At 40.4% G+C, this 24723-nt stretch overlaps 2 protein-coding genes across 2 annotated transcripts; both read left to right on the plus strand.

Annotated features, from left to right (window-relative positions):
* The first annotated feature begins 2488 nt into the window (after positions 1–2488).
* Positions 2489–15152, plus strand: pou2af2 (POU class 2 homeobox associating factor 2). The gene is made up of 4 exons (XM_074679521.1): positions 2489–2650; positions 11620–11659; positions 14136–14440; positions 14724–15152. The coding sequence occupies exons 1-4, from the start codon at positions 2489–2491 to the stop codon at positions 15150–15152; spliced, it is 936 nt and encodes a 311-aa protein (XP_074535622.1).
* Positions 15153–18904: 3752 nt separating this feature from the next.
* On the plus strand, positions 18905–23233 carry linc.pou2af1 (lnc RNA pou2af1). Its single transcript, XM_074679522.1, has 5 exons — positions 18905–18911; positions 20819–20937; positions 21248–21299; positions 22082–22407; positions 22880–23233. The coding sequence occupies exons 1-5, from the start codon at positions 18905–18907 to the stop codon at positions 23231–23233; spliced, it is 858 nt and encodes a 285-aa protein (XP_074535623.1).
* The last annotated feature ends 1490 nt before the right edge of the window (positions 23234–24723 follow it).

A 24723-nucleotide genomic window follows, 5' to 3' on the forward strand; every position in this document is an offset into this window, starting at 1 on the left:
AGATAAAAGCCCCGTAGATCAGTCCCTCAGATTACCTTTCCTCTCCATTCTGATGCTCAGTTTGAACTTCAGCAGCCTGTCTTCACCAGGTGTATTTGACTAAATGCATCATAAGTGTAGATCCAGGTTGTAACTGCCAGGGTCCTTCAGTGTGCTGAGCTTCATGTTAATGTAAGCAGGTATAAAGAGTGTTTTGTCTCATGAATCATTCTTCTGTCAGTGTCATCATGAAATAGTGAGTAACCAGCTTCAGCCTTTATCACGTTAGCATCTCACAGTATAGGAAGCTCATGTAAATTTCACTTGGAGCCATTCCCACTTTAATGTGAACTCTGACAGTCGTAGGAAAGCGCTGTGAGCTTCAGTCAGGAAACAATTAAAAAGTCAGACAGGAGCTTCGTTAGAGCTCCAGACAGACAAACTGTTTGGCAGAGCGAGCCTCCGGCCATTGTTCCCTCTCCTTCAAACACCAGGCTGAGATGATTCATTTGTTTTGAGCTCACTCAAAGTCTTGCATACACATTTCAGCACATTCATTTGAGTGAGTAATTGTAAAATGATGTATTATTATGCAGAAAAACCTTCATATTTCTTCAAAAATAATAAGTTCTGGCAGGAAGCTTCACTCTGTTCTCAGCCGTCTGACCTGAGATGACAGGACTCCGAGTGAAAACAATGGAGGATGCTTTGTTGACTTTCTTACTGCTTGGTTGAGGTTTTATTTACTTGAGGGATGCCAGGGCTCTAAGAGGAACAAAAACAGAGACGATCCCACAAACCAGCGTTAGGAAAAGTCCTGCAGCAACAAATCAAAATGTGGAAACAATACATCCTTCCAACTGTGGCTGATGTGTGAGTGTGGGAGCTCAGAGAGGATGACAGACTCTCCTCCCTGCCTCTCTCATCCAGGCTCCTGATGCCTGCAACCCCTAATCTCGACTGAGGATGCAAATAGTGAAAAAAAACGTCCCCACCAAACATTTGCATTTAAACAAATAGATAAAGGTCATTTTGAAAAGCTGCCTCCTCATGACAGTGGTGAGAGGTGGCATGCTCCCTGTGTCCCTGCCCTCCTCACAGCGTAGTTAAAGCCCCAGCCGTGGCACGCCACACACAGTATGGTGCTGCTCACTGGGATTTAGCTACTGTAGACAAACACAGCAGAGGGAGAACACAGAGTACTCTGTGTGTATGTGTGTGTGTTTGAGTGTGTGTGTGTATGTGTGTGTCAGACTGCTTGCTCCACAGCATCATGGAAACAGGTGAGACACTTATTCCTCTGCATGCTGCTGCTACTGTCACTGTTATTATAATGCACCCAGTGTCATATTTTCTGTTGATATTCATATTTTCTAACTTTGAATTTATTCATTTATTTACCAATTTATTTATTTTGGTTCTTTTATTTTGAAAGGCGTGTGGGAAAACTTGGATGGATCTTTAGTCGCAGAGCAATCTATAAACAAAATTGCTTTCAAAGAAATGCTCAGGTTTACACAAAACCTGATTTTTTTTCAATTATATAGTAATATTTCTTCATGCATGCAGTCCATCAATTTTATAAGCGAGACATTTTTTTCAAATATTCACCAATATTCCTCATTTGTTCCAGATTAATGCAGCAATATTGGAAATGTGTTAAAAAGTAATAGTAGTAGTCATCAGATGTCAGAAAAATACATTTTCTGTATGACAGTTAGATACATATTTGCAAGTGCAAAAATGTTCATTTGTATTTTATATGCAAAAAAGAAACTTTATGTAAGAGGTTGCAACTTTTTAAACTGATATTTTAGATAAGCACCAGCTGTCCTCAAACAATACGATTATGCAAAACCATTAAGTTTATGTATGGTAACTATATGGTCACTTTATGGCATCTATATATATATATATATATATATATATATATATATATATATATATATATATATATATATATATATATATATATATATATATATATATATATATATATATATATATATATACAATTGTGTTTTGCACAAGTGTATTGGTTGAGGACAGCTGGTGCTTATCCAAAATATCAGTTTAAAAAGTTGCAACCTCTTACATAAAGCTTTTTTTTTTTTTTTTTTTTTTTTGCATACAGCATTAGTTGGTGTGATGAATTTTGCATTTTTTGGGGGTAGACACTTTTCTTCTCCAGGATTGTCCCCAAATCACAACCCACACATATTTCAGATTTGTGTGACATAGTTTGAAGTTCGACGAGTTTCCTCTCTGCTGCAGGAAACTGTTTCTTTGTGTGTACATCATCCAGACTGCTGCAGATTTGTTGTTTTTTTTCTCCTTGTCTTAATGCTTGCTGTAAATTACCTCTTTTTAGTACTCCATTTGCATGGACCAAACCAAAGGCGATTTCCATGACATTTACACACCAATCCCAAAGTACCATTCGCCTATATGAATAAAACTGTCAAACATTCAAATGATCACACATTTGTGGGGATGGATGAAAATTTGTATGAAGTTAAACTGTTGCTCCATTTGTTTCTATTCCCAAACTGTCTTTCTGCTTCATCTAGAATATTCTAAGAGGGTGTACCAAGGAGTCCGGGTGAAGCACACAGTCAAAGACCTGCTGGCGGAGAAGAGATCCCGACAGACAAACGGGCCCAGATACAGTGTAAGCACAGCCTCGTCTGAACCGCTCTGCTTTTGTCCCTCCTGTCTGTCCCCACTTCATTTTTCTCCTAAAGCAAACAGCGCAGCCACAGTTGACATTCTGTTAGTGACACAATTAAGAGGTTGCCTTTTAAAAAATCTCTCTCTTGTTTACATTTTGGAGTGTTTTGTGGACCAACGATCCATGGTCAATCCATTGACCACCTGTACCTCCCCCATCTGTCTCCTGCTCCCCTTGGGGCACTCGCAAAGCCACTCTGTAAATATGTGTGCACAGAGAGGAGCACAAAGAGTACACAAAAGATTACTGACACAATGCTCGCAGGGGTACCAGTCGTGATCTCCCAAAACCTCCCTGGAGGTGGAGGTGGAGGTGGGGGCGGGGTGGGAAGCCCGAGGTGGACAGGTAACACAGGGAGGCAGAAAAAAGACCAGTGAAGGAGGCTGCCTATGCAAAGTTTGATCCCCTGCACACCTGCCAGCCGACATTGTCCTGTGCCGAGTACAGGCCACAGACAAGCCTCCTATTGTTGTCTCAGGAACACACGCCAGCACACACTCTCACACACAGTCACGGATTCTGCTTTAGACGTCTGCATGCATGAGCACGACCGGCTTTTCAGTTTCCACAAACTGCCTGTCAAAAGGCTTTTCCAGAACAGCACTCACTGTTTGCTCTCTGCGCAGCATCGGCATGTCCACTCCATGGAAATGCAGGCTGCTAATGTCTTACATAATGAAGGGATTGAGGGAGACAAAGGAGAAGATACAATGAAAAAAGAGGCAGGTTCAACACTTAAAGTTGGAGACAATATGCTGATACTTCCATGTGGAGAAAAGTGAGCTATGCCCTTTAAATCTGGCTCCTCTTAAAAGAATAATCCAGTGTGCAAATCAAGCTCGGATCCTGTAGATAAGATGAGCCCATCCACTCTGCATGTCGGTTTGCAATGTCATGCATAATAAGAGGATTTGGATAAAACTAAGGAGGACAATGCCATAAAACATCTCCATAGATCAACATTTTATCAGCTGAAGCCTGAGTGTTGGAGTTTTATACCGTTTCTACAGGTGTCAGAGGGGTCACAGCTGCTTGGTGGTACACAGGGGAAGTTCAGAGTGGGAGGACAGCCGTGGTTCTGGGCCGGGCTGCTGGAGTCCCATTTAAACACAAATTCAGTGGAGGCAGAGCTGAAAGATGGGATACACATGTGGCCGAGTTCAGCTTCAGTTGGCAAAAATAAACAAACATTTTAAGGGAGCAGGTGGCTAAATGGGAACTTAGAGCCGGCAGGTCAGCCAACCTTATTACCGTAAATTACAAAATGAACACACTGAGTCATTTCTATTTTAGTCTCCTATTTAGGGTTTGTGCTGTTTTTCCCTTCAGCATTTGTTCCAGACTAAAGGCTTCACAAGAGGAAGTTTCAACTGCTGTGGAGTCACCCGGTGGTTTTTGGATAACTGTTTTTAAACTTCTAGTCTGGTGTTTGAAGTCAGAAACAGTTCTATTTGGATGAGTGTGGAGCAAGGTGTTTGTAGACACCATGTTGGAGATCACAATGAAGTAATAAAAGCTCAAAATGAGTTATAAATGTACCATGGAGTCAGCAGAAGAAAACTAGCTGCATCATTTTGCGCGTACATCAGACATGAGAGGGAGATCTGAAGGACTCCTGTGTACATTTTGAATTGGAGCGTATGTGGCTTCCAGGGCTTTTGGAGCCAGCCTCGAGTGGACACTCAGTTTTCAGCAATGGCTTAATCTCAAGTTTCTGCTTGGTCATGCAACATGCAAGTATTGGTGATGATATTGGTCTCATTACTTTGTTTCCTGCTGAGTGTTTTATTTGGTCATAAGCAGCACAGCACGATGCTGAGTGCAGTTGTAAACCTGAGTCCATTTCTCTTTTAACTCATGTCGTTTACATGGACATGGAACATGAAGGGTTAATTTCTGATTAACAGCTGAGAGATACTGGAGGGAGATTACTGAGGTGCTGGGGGTGTTCAGTTAGAAACTCTTCATCACCTTTCTTTTCTTGTCTTCGTCACAGAGCTTGTCGACTGGTTTGGAGATAGTACTGCTTCAGTCTGACACATCTCCATGTTGTGGCTATCCTGCTTTTGAAAAGGAAACAGAGAATACTCATCCTCCTCGTGGTCCACTTGATTTTACTGAAGCGAGTGTTTGATGGATGCAGCATTTGCAGCCATGTGTTGGGACATTTGACATTCCCATGCTGTTAGGACACCGTGTCGATGGAACCAGAAAAAATGGGTCTCTTTTCAAACCCTTAAACAGCATCACTTTCTTTATTTCCGACTAGGAATGAGCACCTTTCATATTTGAAATGATACAGTACCAATGCCCAGTGCCTGGCAATCAGAACAGTACTCAACAGTACCAATTTTCATTACTATTATGTGTTTATGTGTCATAAATTTTAGTTTTTTTAATAATCAAATCTCAAAGTTTTTCAATTTAACATATTTATTTCTCATTATATAAACTTTCAATGCTGTGTTCACGGCCAGCATGGAAAATCGCTCACTCTACCACTCCTTCATGGTCACAAGGATGCAGTTAGGTACCAAAACATGGAACCGTTTGATTTTATGTAAATTGGTGTACAGACGGAATTTGGTTGGTACCTTTAAAAGTACCTAATCGGTACCCATCCCTATTTCAGACAAGACTTAATACCCGCATATCTCAGCCTATTTCATCCTTGTAATAACTGTGAATGATGCACGTAATCCTGCTGGTTCATATAACTCCAAAACTAAAAGAAACAACAAATATTCTCAACAATGGATGAAAACTTTGTCATTTACACAGGACTCTATGACTTATACTAAAAGACTGATTCAGACAGATTGCAGAGCATCTTAAAGAGTTAACACTTCACTTCAATGATTTCTTACTTTGAGATATATTTGAAAAATGACTTAGTGTGTGATCCTGGTGATAAAGTTTCAGGTACCTACTGAAAGTGACAAACAGCACGGAGACAGAAGGTTTTGTTGGACAAAATTGCACATAGTTGGATTTAATTTTAAACCTTTTAATTCATGATGCTAGATAACACTGCAACCTGCAAATAAAAGAGTACAAGTAAATACATTTCTGTAATGAAGGCAGCAATTATCTTGTAAAAGTCAAACACATTCTTTAAACCTGACTTCAAGCCCTGATCTGCTGCGTGTCTCTGTCAGGGGTCAGTGAGTCCACAGAGGACTCAGACACATCAACTCAAGAAGCAGCTCGCTCCAGCCTCTACCTCTAAAACAGAAACAAGACTTTTTTCTAAGAGTGCAGGCTCATAGAAGTTCAAGACCTGTTGATGGTGACATGTTGCTAAACAAAACAGCTAAACAAGCAAATTAAAGTATGAATCAAACCTGCATTCGTACTTCTAAAAGTGTGAGTTAAGTTTCATTTGAAACCTTTTTGGAGGGTTTTTGAAGGAGGAGAACAAAATGAAGCCATAAGTGTTAGATTTTTGACAGACAAAAATAATAAATAAAACAAATTTCTCACTTTGAGAAATCAAAATATGATTACTGAGCAAAAGAAAACACCTTTGTCCATTTCACTTCCCTAAAAGATGATATGAGAAGGGTCTGTTTTAAATGCACTCCCTCACCACCTTGTGGCCCCGAGTCTCACGTACACTATTGTAAATTACGTTTAGCGTGGAGTGTATTTGTTTGGGAATTAAATAGAGATTAGATCGAAACAAATTTTCTTTGTTCAAGACAACTTTCTACTGGATACAAGGCGAGAAGGTTAAGTATTTGTCTGTACAGTTACTTCGCGCTATGGTTTGAAACGTGACATCGAGCAAATGTAGTAGCTAGCCATATGTAGCCCATATTCAGCCTGGTGCTCTGACGTATCTGAAGGCTAACGTGGAAATAAGTAAATACTGTCAGTTTGTATGTTGTTTACTCGCTGTTTATACTTAGCACAGCTGGCAGTCCGCTGCTTTAAGACATGTCTGTAATGTGTTTATTGTTAGTGAATCCTGGTTGTGTCCTGTCAGTCATCTACCAAGCAGAGCTAACGTAACCTCACTCTTCATTTTATTGATAGACTCTTAAGTTTGAACAGACCACTGCAGAATAACTGCTGACTGTGGGTTGGAATGGACATTATCACTAACAGCTTAGCCCAGTGTTATAGAGTGATACAGCCCGAGATAAAAGGCTAATTAGCAATGGCTAATAGCCTTTTAGCCTGGGCTTTAGCTTTCTTCTAGTCATAGTATTTTTTTAGCAGAGAAAAACACAGATCGCTGCATTTTATCTGTTTCTCTTTGCTAAACTTTGACAGCCGGTATGGTGTTGTCATAGAGACCTAGGTGTGCTGTAAATCAATCCAGCCAACCTGAACAGGAAGCTAAGAAGTAGCAATTTAAAATAACCCGTAACCAGCAATATTGGTGCTGATACTCTCATTTTAGAGTGTGGGTTACGATCAGGAATATATCTAGAAAGGAGACCTTTTCAAGATCACTTTCAAACTCCTCACAGCCCCTTTAAGCTTAATTTGGTGTGATGTTCTGCTCTTCAAGGTACATTGAATCTTAAATCTGCCACCCTTACTCCTGAGAAAAGTAACCTGAAGTAACCTCTCATTAAAAAAAACTGAAGTTCTTTAAAAAAGTGGGAGTAAAAGCCTCAGGAAATTAACCTCTTCACTTCGCAGACACCAGTACTGTCTGCCAAGAGTGCCATAACTCATCCATTGATTTGGAGCCACTGTCCCACCTGGTTTTTCAAATTTACCATCATCCCCTAAAGACCTGCCAGACTTCTGTCTCACTTTGAGGCATCCTTAATTGTGATGCTTCTTATGAAGTCTTTGCAAACAAATAATTAAATGTAATTTAAGGTTACGTATCGGTACTCGCTGTATCGACTCAAAGGCCAGACTTCTGCCCCACTGGGTTGTAATTTTCAGCACCTTTTCAGTGCGAGGCGTGTTCATGTGTAAATAAATGATGCATGAAGTCCTGATCATGTACAGAGACACAGTCACTAACACCATCCATGTCCTTATGCGAGCTAATGCCACCTTTTATCTGAGGGAATAAAAGGCCATTGAGAGCGCCAAGCACACTCTGACCACAAACTCAGACTCCCCGTGTCCGGACACGGAGAGCGAGAGTGAAAATACAAAGCTTCTTACATCATTTCAGCTCATCAGTTTCTCTTTTCTGTGTGTTTGTTTGGAGGCGCTGTGCCCAAACACGCTGCTGTTACATTTTATTACACATGAGACATAATGTGACAGGCCAGACGTCAAACAAGAACTCACAATACAGACTTAGACTGAACCTGGATTAACCCTGCAAGGGGGCTGTGGTACTTCAGGAGTGAAATATGATCAGATAAAAACTAAGATTACACAAATAGAGAGGGAAAAAAAGTAATTTTGAAAATCTAGTCCATTAAAGTTAAGTATATAACCAAAATAAGTAAAGAAAAGACCTAAAGAAACTTCTTCCTGAAATATTAGCACTTAAAAGATGTGACATGTTCATAGGAAATTGTTTATTGCTGAGTAGAGTAAAATGAAATCCATCACAGCCCCCCTCCTCCACCACAGCTCACAAACACGCACACAGGGCCTGCCAGTGGGAGCTCGAGCGAGCTGATTTCCATGCGCAGCCTTCAGAGATGCACTGAGCCGTACCCGGGCCTCATGAGGAAGTCTTGGCACTGGCAAATCACATTCAAATTCTAGCCTCAAAATTTGCTTGCCTCCCAGCCAGCGCGGGCTTAATATCAACTCTTTCATGTTAGCAATATGCAAAGGAAAAAAAAAGTGAGCCTATCCTGTCAAGCCCCATCTGTGCATCTCTTCACTCCGACTGCTCAATTCTGCACGAAGTTACTCTCAGAAAGAGAAACACACGACATACAAAGAAGAAAACAAGATGAATGAACTCCAAACACGGCACATTATTCATCAAATATGACTCAGCTAACTGTGTGAGGATGCAGCTCTGACAAGTCAAGTCAAATTTTTATTTATGCAGCTCCAGGTTATTAATCAATCACTTTGTCTTCACTGGTGCCATCTCATAACAAACACAAGCTGAAGACACAGACAGGTCGAGACTGTACCTGTGTTATGTTGAACATCGCTCAGCCCTGCATTAATCAAATCAAAGGATTGGAGAAGCTGAGAGACAGAGAAAGAGACAGAGGGAGCAAGAAACATTTTAAAAACAAGATAACAAAGACAACATGGTTAAAAAGAAAACACAGAAGAGCAGATATCTGTTAAGAAAGAAGAAAGAAAATCCCTCTTAAGAAGATTTTGGTAGAGTAAGGAGGAGGAAACTTCAGGAAGAGTTACTCAGCATGGATCCTCCAGTCAAGGCTCACAGATATCAAACAGACTCAGAGCAGAGAGACACTGATGAACTCAGGATGTCTGTTCAGCTCACACCACCAATGCACGGATGCATCAGTTTAATCTGTCATCACTGAGCTGTTGTCTGGATTAAAAAACATAAAAGCTCTCCAGAAAATCCAGAAAAGCACTGATATGTCAGTGTATTGTATTAATATGACTGAAAGGAACTGTGAAGGTGGAAAAATAATAATGAAATAATTCATATTATGTGTATTTTCCAAGAATAAAATTGTGATATAATGTAATTAAGTGGGTATTTAATGAGATCAAATAATAAAAATGACTAAATATTTGGTATTATTGATCAGGACTTAAGTTAAATGAAAGATTTAAGCAACAAAAAAGTAGAAAAAAAATAATGATCCGTTGTGTTTGTTGGGTAGAAGACATCTTTGTTCACTGATGTCCTTTAAGAAAACAATACCAAAAGTAAATGAAACACAAATAAACGAAATAAAACTGGAGTCCAGTCATTTTCCACAAACATCGCCAACTGATGAATTTGAAGCTTTTAGAAAAAACTGACTAAAAATGTCAAGAATTCCATGGAAACACGATAAACGGTTCCACATCTTTAGGAACCCAAAGCCACAAATTTTATATATATATATATATATATATATATATATATATATATATATATATATATAAAATGAATCATACCAGTTCAGAAAATTAAACACCTCCTGGTAAAGACTGAATGACTTTGTGGGTACTTTATTGTGCTTCACACAGATGAGCTCATGCTGGTTCCTGTAACATGACATCATGATCACATCTGATGATCTTCCAGGGAAACTAAACAATAATAAACACTTGAGCTCTTGGCTCCACCTGCTTGTCCTTTTGTAAGTGCAGGAATACTTCCTCGCTGCCATCATTTTTCCATCTCACATCATATTTACTGTCTGTTTAACTGAATTCTGGAAAACATGTCTCACAAAATAGAGAAGGATGTAACTTGAGTTAAACCAACTTTTCCCGGGATTAATAAAGTATTTCTGATTCAGATCCGGATTCTAACCAAGTAGTGCTTCAGATTTTTATAGATGTAATGGTGAGATGCCGGAGCTAAAGATAAACATGATTAATGCAGCTTGTAAATGTGTTAACAAAGGTTCGTCAGCCCTCATGGATCTGAACGATGTTATGAGCGAAATAAACAAAAGTAGAGACACTGTATTTATGTTTATTGTTTCCACAGAAACCTTCTGCTGGGAATGATAAAAATTTTATTTGAACCCATCAAACACTGAGCTGTTTCCAGGATAGTTAACTAGCAGTTGTCTTTATTTGCTTTTTTCTTGCTTAAAATCGTGATTTATTTTCTGGTCTTGCTCTCTTAATTTTTTTGGTGATAAGTTGTTTTAACTTTTCTTAAGACTACTGTGCACACAAGCATTCTGGGGTCTAGTTTCATTTTATTTTTGTTTAAATTAAACAGGTACAGAGGTTAATTGCATTTGAGTTGTATAAATACGTGGACTGGTCTTGCGTTTCATGTTTGCTACACCCTGATTGAAAACAAAACAAAAAAAAAAACTAACAGTTAAATATGAAGTGTAAAGGTACCTCTACTCCTTATTTTTTCAGTCAGAAACGTGCAAGACATATAAGATTATATTTAGTTTCTATAGCAACAAGATATCTGAGAACATGTCCGTTTCCTCATGTCCAGTGTTCAGCATTCTGTCTGAGCTGTCGGTGTGGGAATGATTTACATTTTATGAGGGAGATTTTCCCGCACATCATAAAAACATATGTAAATTCCTCACAGAGGTGAGAAGCATGTACAGGTGGATCATGTGCATCATACAAAGTGCTTTTAACCTCTGTGTGCATGAAACTATCCAGTAGTCAGAGCATAAGACTAAGTGGTGTGTACAAGGTGACTGAACTGGCAAAAAGGGGCAGTTCCCTCTTGGTTTGACATTTAAGTGCTCTCTTGGAAGTCAGAAACAAGTATGTAAGTGCCCTCATCGATGGTAAAACAGGAGCTAAAGTGCCCCCTTGGGTGGCACCTGTACATTTGAGTCATGGACTAGTGAAGGGAGGGGACTCTGGCACTGTCTGTTGCTGCTTTTCTTGCTGGGATGAATTAGTTTCTGAGTCAAGTTGTTGCTTTTTTTGTACTTTTTGCTCTCTAGCAACCTGCCATGCCGTGGAGCTACATTTGTAGCTTTTCTATATTTGTTTTACTCTGTAGCACTTTGAGATCTCCCTGGTAAAATCATCACTGAAGTAACCTCCAAAACAGGTAGATAGTGCCCTCTCCAGAACATGATGTATGTGCCTTGGTTTCTCTTTTCGCCCCTGCCCTTGAAAAAAGTCCAGCCACACCACTGATAAGACTGACGAAAGTGTTGGTTCCCCTTTCAGAAATAAAGACCAGAATCATAAACAACTTTATCTGAATAATTTTGTCTGTGTCATGGAGGTAATTGTTGATTTGCATTTTATTTGAAATGATGCTAAAACAGTGGTTGAAATCTGTGTCCTCTGCTGTCTTGTCTCATATGTGTTGTCCTCATTCACAGGGAGGATCCAGCAGTCCACCTTCTTTTGTCAACATGCCAGGTGAGAAACCACAAACCAGACACCAAAACAGAGACCACCACTCACTTCTGCAACCACAGGCTGTTTTCCAAACCGCCCACTACTACCTACTGCTTTTACTTGTAGTATGTAGTATGACTGTTGTGTCTTTTTTGTAGTATACTACTCTGGTTTCCAGTCATGGAAGGCAGAGCTAAAAAAGATGTTTTTTTTTTTTTTTTTTTTTTGGGGGGGGGGGGGGGGGGGGGGGGGGGGGGGGGGGGGGTGCCTTTAATATGAATATTCAACAAGCTATGGGCAGATCTCGGCATTTAGTTATTTTGTTAATCATATCCTTGCAGAAACATCATTCTTGATTTTTAATCTTACACCAAAAGTTATATCGTTGTCTGAAAATAAATCTGGATTTTTATTTTTATATCTGATGAAAAAAACACTTCCATATATTCCATGTATGGTTAAAAAGGGGTAATTAACGTTTATGTGGGCATTAATGACTTTGTAGATGTAAACACCTCTTTTTCAGCCAGAGGTCACAAGATTTACAGGTGTTTCTTTCTCATCACTTCACCCCTATCTCACGGACTGTAGAATGTTAATGTTGTTGTATTGTAGTTATAATGCCGAGTCATTCCACAAGGTGGTGGTAATTCACTGAAATCTGCCACCTGCATTGACAAAAGGCATTAGTGTCGTGCATTGTGGGAAACAGTATACCAGGTAGACTGGTCTGTTGCATATGGAGAAATTTTCCTGGATCAGTAGGACATCCAGGGATTTTTGGCATACTGCAGATTTTGCAAGTTTTCCCATACTAACTACTTCATACTAAACTACTAAACTACATGTTGTAACTACATCAGTGGCGGCTGCTGGTCAGTCAAGTAAGGGAAGCTCATTTTTTTCTGGCCAACATCATATATTTGTTTATTTATTTAAACGTAAATTCTACCCTCCGTTCCTTTTCAAGATAATGATCTGTGACCCCGTCGTACCAACCAGGTGTTTTTTCAGTGATTTTACCAGTGTTTTCTCAATGGCCGGCAGAGCTAGACTGCCTAAACGACCTTGGCCCATTGTGTTGCTAGTGTAAGACTTGAGCCGCTTTGAACAGGAGAAGCTCCTCTCTACAGAAGATGCTCCGGTGGAAGTTTATACTTCAAGATTGCTGACTGGCTCATTTCACTGTCAATCAAAAAGGGATTCAGCCTCAGACAGATCATCCAATCATCATGCAGAAGCCCAGCGTCCAGGCCAGCCCACTAGACCCCCAGAGACGCTGAGCGTCCGATGGGCGGGACAAAGCCCAGCATTTATTCAATGACTGTCCAGTTTCCACAGTGGTACGACCCACTCTATACTTCCCCGCTGAAGTCAAAAGACGCTGAGCGTCCGACTGTGTTAAATCGCTGAGACGCTGCTGGGATGAATGAGAAAGAGGTCGAGCCAGTTACCTGTGATAGGTAGCTAATTCTGAACAAAAGTTAAAGGAATTCTAGCGCATATTTTATCAATGAAATGCACACTGAGCTTCCCTTGAAGTCTTAGAGCAATCGCCGCTGAACTACATACATACTACATACTAAATTTTGGCCAAAATAGTCAGCACTGCTAGTGTAGTAGGTGGTTTGGAAAACAGCCACAGCGTTACAACAACATGATCACTAAAACTTTCTGTGCATCTCTGTAGCAAAACAGAACATTCATCACAAACACTCAATCCCTCAGCCACGCATAGTGTGCAGGCCTATCCTTTGTTGGTTTATCAACATAGAAATTACAAATTATTGGCAAAACAAAACAGGTGCAATAACTGTGGTGGATAAGTTCCTGTCAGTCAGGACTTAAAGCTGGATTCATCAGCATCAGGGTTGCTCACCTTCATGCTGTAATTTTAAAGGCTTGTAATCTCTGTACACTGCATTTTCCAAAGACCCCAACTGAGTGACACATCTGCCTGTTGAAAGACAGCAGTGTGAGATTTTCCTATTAGAAAACAGGATTTATGCATGCACAGGTGAAGAGTTGTGTGTATTTGCCATTAGGGGGAGCCACAATCCATGCAAACGAAAACTTCCTCCATCAAGTGTCAGAGAGTCTTTGGCTATTATTGTGCTCCATGAGATTAGTATTGCTTTAAATTTTATTTTGCACCTCACTTCTCAATCCTTCCATGCTGGCTGGTATTCCATGCAAACTGTGACAGGAGTAGGTTTCTTTCATGAGCTTTGGTTTTATAAAGTGGTTTTCTTTCAAAACTGAGGGGTTATTGTTTGCAGGAGGCCCGTTTAGATGTGCTGGAAAGTTTGTGAGGTCAGCATTTCTATTGTTGTGATTTTTTGGGCCTCTTAGCCCGTCCTCAGAAATGAAAGCTGTAACTGAGACCTCTCTGTGTTTGGACAGGTTATAATAGAGCTTTACTCAACAGATGGCTATCAGCTGTTTTTTGACTCTTTCTGTGCACATTTAATCTGAAGCATCACATCGCTCTCTGCAGGCTCACACATGCTGCCCAGTTACTACGGCATGAGGCGTCCCTTCATGTCGGAGTCAGACTTCTGCCCCTCCACCAAGCAGTTCTCCCCTGACGTATACTCGTCCACGCTGGGGGGGAAACCCCTGGGCTGTGATCCCTCCACCATGAGCAGCTACTCCTCCCTCATCGACAGCTACTACCCAGAAACCTTTGGGGATTACCGCAGCGCTGCAGCCTTCTCCAGCTCTGGAGGATCCTTCCTGCCCTCATCTGCCCTCTCCTCTCTGCTGCCCCCTTTTGGTGGAGAGTCCTCACATCTATTTCTGGTAGGATAAAAGCACTTTATGATTATTATTTTCTGGTACAGTGAATAGAGGTTGAGAGGGATTTTGTTGATCAAAAATATCAGAAAAATCAATCACACCCATACTTTCAGTATTATTACTCATCAAGTTGAGTACTAAGACCAAGGTTTGCATCATGAGAATAAAGTTGTCTATTTTTAGATGTTTTAACTGATTAAAAAGGGTAAATTGTTCAGTTCAAGTTCTCCTCATAGTTGATGCTTGGGGAAATTGATGATGATTTATCTTTCATCCTCTTTCTCAGAGAGACTCCTGGGAGCAGACAGTCCCAGAGCCAGTATCCCAAGTGGAGTCTCTGTGTCCGGACAGCCTGGCCCCCGTCAGCGTCCCGCCCTCCATGCCCAGCCCTGACCCCCCAGGGAGCCCCTCCCAGTACCGCTCCCCCAGCCGAGGCTCCTCCATGGTCTCCAGCAGCCAGCCCTACACCCTGCACCCACTGGAGGACGCCCACTACCACCCCCTCACCACCAGCAGCTCCTACCCCCTCCCCTCCACCTCCTTCACCTGCCCCCCCTACATGAGCAGCCCCGTCGGAGACCTGGTGTCCAAGATGGTGACAGAGGAGGCAGCAGAGGGCCACAGCGGCCTCTCTGCTGGGGAGGGCCACTCTTGCTGGGCCAAAGAGGACGGAGTCAGCTCCTGGTCGCCGTACGAGCTCAGGAGGGCTTACTGAGCAGGAATAGAGTTTCAGGAGGTTTCACAGACGATGAAAGGATGAACCTGACCGAACAGAGAGTACTCACTCAGTCAAACAGCTGAGGACTGTTTGAACAAACATTTTTATTCACAAAGAAGAAGTTTTACAATTTGATATGTTTGTAGAAATGTGTTGGTTTGTTTACTGAGACAATCTTTTGTAATCCTGACCAGGTGGAAGGTATGACTTTTTGTGTGTTTAATGTGTGTTTTTGTGTATATTTAGAGAGATGTGTGGACTCAAATACACTAACTATCAAAGATTCTTCATGTAGAAGGAAGTCCAACTGGACCAGCACTAAAGACTTAGTGGATTGTCATGACAGAGCGTTCACACTGCATTAAAGTCATTTCAAAATTCTTTTTTTTTTTTTGCTTTTCCAAACAGTTTTTAGTCCTCTTTAACAAATTTAAGCATTTCTTTCCAACTTCTTTATTTAGGGATCAGATAAATCCAATGAAATGTACTTCAACACCTTGGCTTTTATAGTTATTATCAAATAAATGCTGCTCTTCTACTACAGCTGGTCTGACTCATGACTGTGGAAGTCCACTGACAGCTCAGCCTTGAAATACTGACCTTCTTGATATTTTCGTCGTTCAGAGTTACCCCTGAGTTATTTTTGCTGTTGTAGCTCAACTACAGAGAGGCAGAAAGGAAAAACTGAGGTTACTGAGGTGCTTGTTTGACTTGGTGGTTGGATCATGTGCACCATGTGCAGTGTCTGTAGTTTTCAAAGCAGTTTCTGCACTCTCTTAATCAGATTCAGGTCAGAATGAAGATACACATATAACATGTCAGTTCTGATAATCCTTATTACTTCTCTTTTATTTCGCATTTTTTAAATTAGAAGTAAGATAGCTACCCCTAACAAACAAACAAACAAACAAACCAAACCCTTTGATATTTGGATGAATAAATGTAAATGTGCTGGTGATTATACACCAAACTGTTCTTCTTATCCAGATTTAAGTTATTAAAGTTAATGAAAACTATCAACAAATGGAAACAAGATATGTAAAACATTGGGAAAATGAGGCATTACTGTGAAGTGAGTTTACAAAATCAAGTAAAAAACTAAAACTAAAGATTTTTTTTTTCTGAAATTGTCTATCAATCTCATACATAGTCTCACTTTTCATTGTTTTACTATATGCCCAATGGCCAGACACAATAACACTTAGCGACACATTTTATTTTGTTATATGGACAGTTGTTTGTTTTTCCCCTGTGAATACATTGTTGAAAATGGTATGATGCTTTGACTTTTTACACATTGTTTTTCCTGGTTTGTTTGAATTTCACCTCCGACAGTTTCACCAGATTACAATATTAATAAGAATAATAAAGTGCAAAATGTGCAAAGAAAAAGCTTTGTTAACTGTTGGAGAGACCTGCATGGTAAAAATAACTATAAAAATTAATTCAAGTTTTCATTAAGTTTTATCAAGCTCCTAAGAAAAACACAGCTATATCTGCTCTTCTACAGCTTTGGGCTGTTTTTTTTTTTTTAATGAGGACATCTTCGGTATCATTTTGAATATTTAGAAGACAATACATCATGAATGTTCACATCTGGAGGTAATCTTTTGCAGACGTCTAAATGGATCAATATCGTAGATATTTAGCCCATAATGATGTTGGGGTAGGGTCTAAATCTAACATAACAAGACTGTGGATGCCTTAAATGATGCTTCCAGTTGGAGATAACACCACCCAACACCGATAAAGATAAATAATCTTGTTGATACCTAATTTTAAATTACTAATTGTATAGACTGAAACAAAAACATAGTTATTATGTTTTCTGCAGAGGAGCTGATTTTTTTTTTTTTTTTTTTTTTTTTTTTTTTTTTTTTTTTAGCATTTTAACATCTGGTAGCAGCCATTAAGGAGTTTTAAAGGTGAAGTTTGAGGATTAAGTCGTATCTTCTCCACAAGTTTTCAATAGTATATTCAAAAAGATCTCCAAGAACAAAGTGGGACACAGACAATTTTATTTTATGCACGATTTAAAAAAAAAGAAAAAGAAACACGGATACAGAAATATTAACATCATTTGAGTCAACTTCCATCTAGCAGACAGCCAATATGAAACTTTCCATTTCTACAGACTTCTATACAACACAAACAGCACACTGAAACGCTCATGTATGTCTACAGAGACCACTAGGTGGAGCTATTTCACCGCTGGTGCAGCCAATTCACTGCAGGTAGACAGAGAAAGAGAGGGGGAGACAGACAGGGGGAGAGACAGAGAGTAAATCTTTGAGTGTGAGGGGAGAGCTGAGGAGAGGGATGAAGGATTTTCAAAATGGGCCATGAAGTGAGGAGGGGAGTTAATGAAATGTATTCTAAGGATGAAAAACGTTTTAAAGCACAGATCTACACATACAGATGATATACGAGTTTGTTTGTGAAATTAACAAAATGGTCAATATATAAAAAGTCCTGACTCACTACCACCACCATCAAACCGCTGGACCTCCTGATTGAAGCAAAACCACTTGTTTTCAAAACTATAATATAAAATATATTCAATTTAGTGTGGATAACCATTTGAATAAACCTGTTTTCAGTAAATGGGGTTGCAAAGCCAACATTTTAGAGTGCTATCTGCAGGAGTTCACAGCTGCTTGAAGAAGACTTCATGTGTTTTATTAACATTTTGCTATAATTTCCTATAATGTGTTTATTTGTCGTGGGCGTTTGACCTTATTTCGAAACTTAAAAGACAGATAAATCTCTTAAAAAAGACTAAGTTCATGATTATTTTATACTTGTGAATCTCTGGCATGGTTTGAATTTTTTTTCTCAAAATTGTCTGAATTATAGAAAAATAAAAGCCTTAACGAGTCGAGCTTAAGCTATGTAAGTGTTTGGTGCAAGAGTATAAATGCTGAAGAATTGATTGTAAAAAAGGACAAAATTTCCAGAAAGAAATAATCTAAATTATTGAATCTAATTTTTTTTATATTGAATAAGTCTTTGGAATACTTTCGTTTAAAAGCAAAGACCAGCAGAGTCTCCTCCTGCAGCCCACAGCAGGTGACTGCGCTCAGAGCACCTTGCAGGCCTGCGATGCCAAAGATGGCTGCTGCCCTTTGCCACGCCCACTTCTTCCCCTCTTTTATGCGTTTTTGTTCAAAATAAAGTTTAAAATCGCCTCTAAACATAACGTTGGTGCCGACATTGCACACGGTAAGCATGTGTTCAAGGGTAAAAGCTGAATTGCGGTGTTAAAGTTGCGCTCAAAGCATCCAAAGCTGGAGTGCCTAATAAGGGGGTGTGATGCTCTGATATTTGAAAAGAAGGAAAAAATTAATAAAAGTATGGTTTCTTTTCGACCAAAGTGTGAAATTACATTATAATATATTAAAGTACAGCTTATGTGATGTCCATGCGAAGTGATTTTTGTTCAAAAATCGCTAAAACTCAGTTGCCTCTGAATATTCAAATTGAAAGTAACGCGCAATCAAAGTATTGTCAAATCATTGAGTTCTAGGGGTTTTAAATAGTAGGCATGGAGGGAGAAAATCTCAAACTAATATGTCCCTAGCTATATTACAATATTGTTGTATGCTCTGACTCTACTTTAAGACATTTGTGTTGAGATTTTTGGAGACTTTTGCACAAATTTCGTTCTTGGCCATTTTGCTGAGGCAGAAAAGGACGTTGTGGAGTCCCACAGGTCTTTCTCCAAGGAGACTTTCTTCATCTTTGGCATCATGTCTGGTGAGTTTCATGTCGAATTTTCATCTAGAAGATCATTTTGTGTCGTTTTCACCTGTTAGAAAAGAGAAAAGAGAAAAAGGGGAGAGTTTATTGGCAAAGTTTAAGGCACAGCAGAGACACGTGCAGGGAGAGCAGATCTTCCTACAGATTACCTTTTCATTTCATGCTAGAATAAAACATATAAGATGACCAAAAGTTAAAAATAAACTTTTATATAATGTATATGTTTTTTTTTTTTACTCTAATGCCACCTGTTTGCTCGTCGATGGGTGGAACGAGGGTGTCGACTTTTTCCATTCTCACAGCCGATAGAGTGCTTTACTAACTCTTATAAGTTTATTTACTGTCACATTCCTCTGACCACTATCAATTTTTCCACGCCAGAACACGCAGATTATTATTTCAAAGACGTTTTTACTCAACATTACGACTGGAAAGAACGTGTGCCCGAGCTGCTTGTGCGTAATAGGACGTTACAGGCAACCGCATTAGAGTGGGATGTGTCTGCCGGGTGATTTTGGCTCACTATTTGCCACATTTAAGACAAATCATGAAGTAGCTTTTAGCTGTATGAATATTTATCAGATGAGATTTCGCAGCCGAGGCTTAGTCTTGTTATCAAATCGGCTCTTTCTCCGAACAACTCGCCACTCCCGGGTGAATTAAATTACGCCTTTAGGCCTAAATTACGTATACCTATGCGAGGCGTTCTTTCCGAGCCCCTAATAAACTTAATAAATTACCAATTGTTTAAACGGCACAACATTTCACTGTTACATATCCAAAACGGGGGCTGGGGTGATTTGAATAAATTGCACAGATTTGAGTGACGAGATCTTAGGTCTGAATTACAAACAGGAAGAATAATTCGTGGAGCTTTCCCTAAAAACAACACCAATGCAATCAAACTGGAGCGCAGGCTCAACTTTTTCTGTTGTTTGGATGAAGGTATCGAGGAACTGCATTTACACTACGCGTAAAGAGCAGATCGTGTTTTCTTGAAAGTTATTGCATCGATTCAAACTTTGTTCTCTGCCAAATCTTTGACACCACTTCGGAGATCTACTTTATCGCGTTTATCATGAACACATTAAAAGACAGTGACCGATCGACAGAGACTCCTCCGAGCTCTTTGTTTGCGTGTTTTACGCGGTTGCCCCGAGCGCTTTAATCCAACTTTACCAAATGATCGCACCCGTGTTCCAAGCTCTAGATCGCCCCGGGTTTGCTATCAAACATTCAGACATAAGTTAATGCTTTTTTAAACCTTAAATATGTACTTACTGCGGTGCATTTTGTGCTTCTTTCCTTTGTTCCTGGTCTGGGCGTGGTGGCTCGGGAGTGCGGATAACACACACACACAGGCTGCAGAGAAGGGGCTGCTGACGGAGTAAAAGGAAACACGGAGCCGTGTTGTGCCGTAAAGTGGGAGCCCTGATCGGGGGCGATGGGGGCTGCGGGGACAGGGTAGTTGCAGGGAAAATACCGGGAGCCACAGCGCACGATGAGCGCTTAAAATGCACTTTTACGCACCGCAAAAAGAGACAAAACTTTGGATGTGGAGACTGAAACACAGTTTAAACAGCAGTTTTTTATTCAAACACAAGCACAACTTTCATACTGTTTATACAAGGACACTTTATACTACATTCACCAGTTTATTGTGGCTGCATGGAGACAAACTGTATGAAAACATCAGAGTGAAGAAAAAAAACTTTGAGTAATTGGGTTAACTGGGCTTCTTTTTTTTTTTTTTTACACATAAGGAAAGTAAACATTGATGTGCTGTTTGGAAAGGTGGTGGGGGGGGGGGGGGGGGGGGGGGGGGGGGGCACAGTGGGGTGGAGTAGAGTAAAATGAGTATGAGCTATTGTCCTCCCTAATGGAGCTTGTTCTGTAAACATGAGTGACGTGTTGTTCTCTTTATGCAGATAAGCCGTATCAGGGCGTCCGCGTGAAGAACCCAGTGAAAGAGCTGCTGCAGAGACACAGAGCCCGCGTGGCCAACAGCAAAAAAGTTAAAACGGTAACCACCCCTCCCTCCACTCTCTCTAACACACACACCCTCTCTGTATGTGTGTCAGTCCTCTTACCCCTGGGAAGGGAAAAAACACACCGAGCAAAGTAATAAACTGTAAATGAGTAACTACCCTCTGTAAAAATCAGATTAAACCACGTACGTTGAGCACTTACACGTGCATAAACTCACAAAACACCGACACACACCTTTTTGCAGAGAAAAAAAGCCAAAGCCAGGTGTTCTGATAAAATATCTAACAATCTTCCCTCTCCTCACTCTTCTTCTCCTCCTTCTTCTCCTTCTTCTTCACAAACAGACATCCCAGGCTTGTTCGGAGCTCCACGATCTTTGCGCGTCCACTTTTCCAAGTAAGTTGAACCAACTCCATTTCTGAAGTCAAAAGATAGATACACAAAAGATGGCTAAAAATTAACCTGATGAAAAGCAATAAAAAACATTAAATTAGACAACATTAAATAGAGTGAAAATCAGATTACGTATGCACACGGTTTGCAAAAATCGTCCCATTATTCAGAAAACTAGAAGAAAAAAAACTGTTTGCATGAAGTCAGCTAAATCAGATGCTGAGGTTGGATTATTCAAAGTCCAAAACATCTGCCTGATTACACACAGTCACCTCATCTGGCCTCCCAAAAACCAGGAACAAAAATACTTACGTGGACCCCTCAATCCTCACCAGTTTACTCAGCAAAGTCCACCTGGATTATAATTCTAGCCAACTATTGACAGCCCCATAGCAAATGTGCAGGGTCCTGCTTATAAACGAAGGCTACATTCAAATGTGTTGGCTGATGGTGTCATGACATCACTCTGAACTTATAGGCCCTATTTAAATGTCTTCCTGTGGTCTTGTCCCATGCAGAGGCTGCACTGCACCTTGTGAATGCGCTCTGAAGCAGTGTTATCTTTCACATTTATTCTCTCTTTTTTTTTTAAGAAAAGAAGACATTTAAAAAACTTTAATTTCCACTGCCTCTACAAACGTTAAATAGTTTTTTTTTTTAATCTATTTTCAAACTTTCTTTTCATATTTATCACAGGACTGAAAACTGCAACCAGAGTTTATTCTTCTTTTTGTTGACATTTTTTGATTCTTTCTTTTTCTTTTTTTTTCTTTTTTTTTTGTCAGATCGCTATGTGGACCCTGCTCCTGCCGTTCCCCATGCAGCAGACTCGAACAGCTGTGCTGCGCGTGCCATCCAGCTGCGCACCGCCTCATTCCCTTCCCCTGACAGCACGTGCAACATCCAGATGCAGGAGAGCGCCTTCAACGACATCCAGCAGCAGTTTGGGGACATGATGTTGCCCAGCAACGGTTACAGTGGCAGCAGCAACAACAGTAGCACCGGCGGTGGTTGTGGCACCTACACCGCCTCCCTGCCTCCCCGACCCACCCTCCCGCTACCCTGGAGCTACGGGCTCTCCTCCGATGCGGACTTCTACGGCCAGGAGATGGTAGGTTAAGACTAATCAAACGCCATAAAAAACTCATTTATTCAAATTAATTCAACCGCATAAATGACAGAAAAAATACGGGTCATATTTCCAAGAAAGGTGCAGAAAGGTAATTAAAACAGTGCCGATTTGAAAAGTGTGTTCAAAGAACTTCTGAGCCTCTTGGTTCATTGACTTCAGGCACTGATTTCTCCTACTCCAGAGAATATTTCATTACAGAGAGTTTTTTTTTTTTTTTTAATACAGGTTTGGCATGGCTTATTGCCTTTCACAGAGACTGTGTTTGGGCTTGTGGCTGAATGTCATCAGTAATTCTTCCTCTGTCAGAACATTCAGAGAAAATCCACTTGCTGTGTTTTGCCTGATAGAATCACAAAGTGGCTCCGTTATTCAGCCTTCTCGCAGCCTGGTGTCAAATTATTAAACTCCAGTTCAAGATAATAACAATTTCCTCCTCCTTCATTGTTTCCAGGCTCCCTGCTCTTCACCTGAGTCCCTGAAGCTCTGCAACCCCATGGACCCCAACAGCTACTCCCCACAGGACTCCTTCTCCTCCTCGTCCTCCTCCTGCTACGACTCCCCCACGAGGATGGAGTCCAGCTACCACGGTGGCTTCCCCTCAGAGCACTTCCACTATCAGAACTGCAGCCCTCAGGACTGTTACTGCCTGCCTCACTGCTGGCCCGGTCAGCAGGAGAGCTTCTGCGCCCCTGAGTATGCACCTTACTACAACCCCATAGACTATTCCTACGCCTATCCCGTGGAGGAGAACTACTTCAGGAGGGATTATCAGATGAACTCAGAAATGTGTTACAATGTGCTATGATGAAACCTGCAGTATTGCTTCTGTAAATATGAATCAGCAAGCTCGATGGTTTGCATTTCAATGTGTGTGTATGCTCTGACTGACTTTGGCTTCTGCGAAAAAATGATTGAATGCATGGAAACATAGTTCATATTTTTGTATCCACCTTGTTTTATTTTTACTGCTCAGATTTATTTTCTTACGTGAGAATTGTTGCTGTTTTAAATAAAAAATGCTAAACATAAACCAATGCTTTCAAAATCCGCCTCTTTATACCTTGATGTATAAAAAAAGATTGTATCACAGTCAGTCCATTTTCTGTCAAGTCACAGTTTTGCTCCACATCATCTCACACTGTTCACCGTTTGCTCCCACGACATGCAGATACTTTTATCTTCCGTGTTTCTCAACATCAGGTTTTCCCTTTAACTGTCCATCTATCACTGAAACTCAAGTATGTGGGAGGAGTGAAAAATAAACAGCACAGGCTGATAACATGTTGGGGCTGATCTGTAATGCTACACTTTGCAGTAAGGTGAAGGAATCCTGGAAGATTTGACTAAACCTGCAGACAGGATGGGCATGCTGAAAATTGGCTGCAGGAAAAGTAGGGGGAAAAAACAGGGTTTGGATGCTTTGGAAATGCATTTTGGTCAAGTATTTGAATTAAGTTGAAAAATGAGCATCTTTAATCTGGATTTAGTCAAATACTTGTGAGTAATATTTGATTAGGAAACTTTATTTGTCCCAGAGGATTTATCCCAAGAAGTGCCATAATGAAGGCTTAAGAAGTGAAGGGATTGCACAACAAGCAGAAGACATTAGGTGTGTAATGAGGCAGTGCTATGACCTTCATGTGAGGCTTTTTTGACCTCTTTAGGCATATTTTGTGCAACGCTTGTGGCTCTAACATTTGTTAGAGTTTGCATCAGAAATTGTAAAGCATGTTAGGGGTGTGATTATGCAGAGTGTAAGTCTGCAAAGTCAGTGATGGAAATGTGGATGTGTGACCTGATGGAGGGTGTGGTGTTGTTTATTAAAGCAAACAAAGTGAAAAGAGTGCAGGTGAAGTCTGGGGTGAGTCCAGGTGCAATGTGAGCGAGCCAGAGCCACACCTGTGTCAGCTTTTAGATTTCAATCTGACCGGCCGCAGAAAATCACAACAAATGCACTGTACATAGGAAAGCATTATTGAGTTGAGGCAGATTGCCTCTGAAAACATCACGGTCATCTCAAAGTAAATCATTATTCTGCAGATGACACAAGAAGTATAAATTGGGTTCAGAAGGGTTAATAGTTGTTTACACACATTTTCTGAGGGCATGCCTCAAACACTGAGATCTCTACATACAAATCAAAAAATCACACACACACACACACACACACACACACACACACACACACACACACACACACACGCACACACACACACACACACACACACACACACACACACACAATGGACAAAACCCCTTTATATTCCTGCAAAAATGAGTTTTACATTAGAAACA

The sequence above is a fragment of the Halichoeres trimaculatus genome, unplaced genomic scaffold, assembly GCF_033239565.1.
Source record: "Halichoeres trimaculatus isolate MK-OKI-2021-1 unplaced genomic scaffold, fHalTri1.1 fHalTri1_scaffold_9, whole genome shotgun sequence".
Lineage (NCBI taxonomy): Eukaryota > Metazoa > Chordata > Actinopteri > Labriformes > Labridae > Halichoeres > Halichoeres trimaculatus.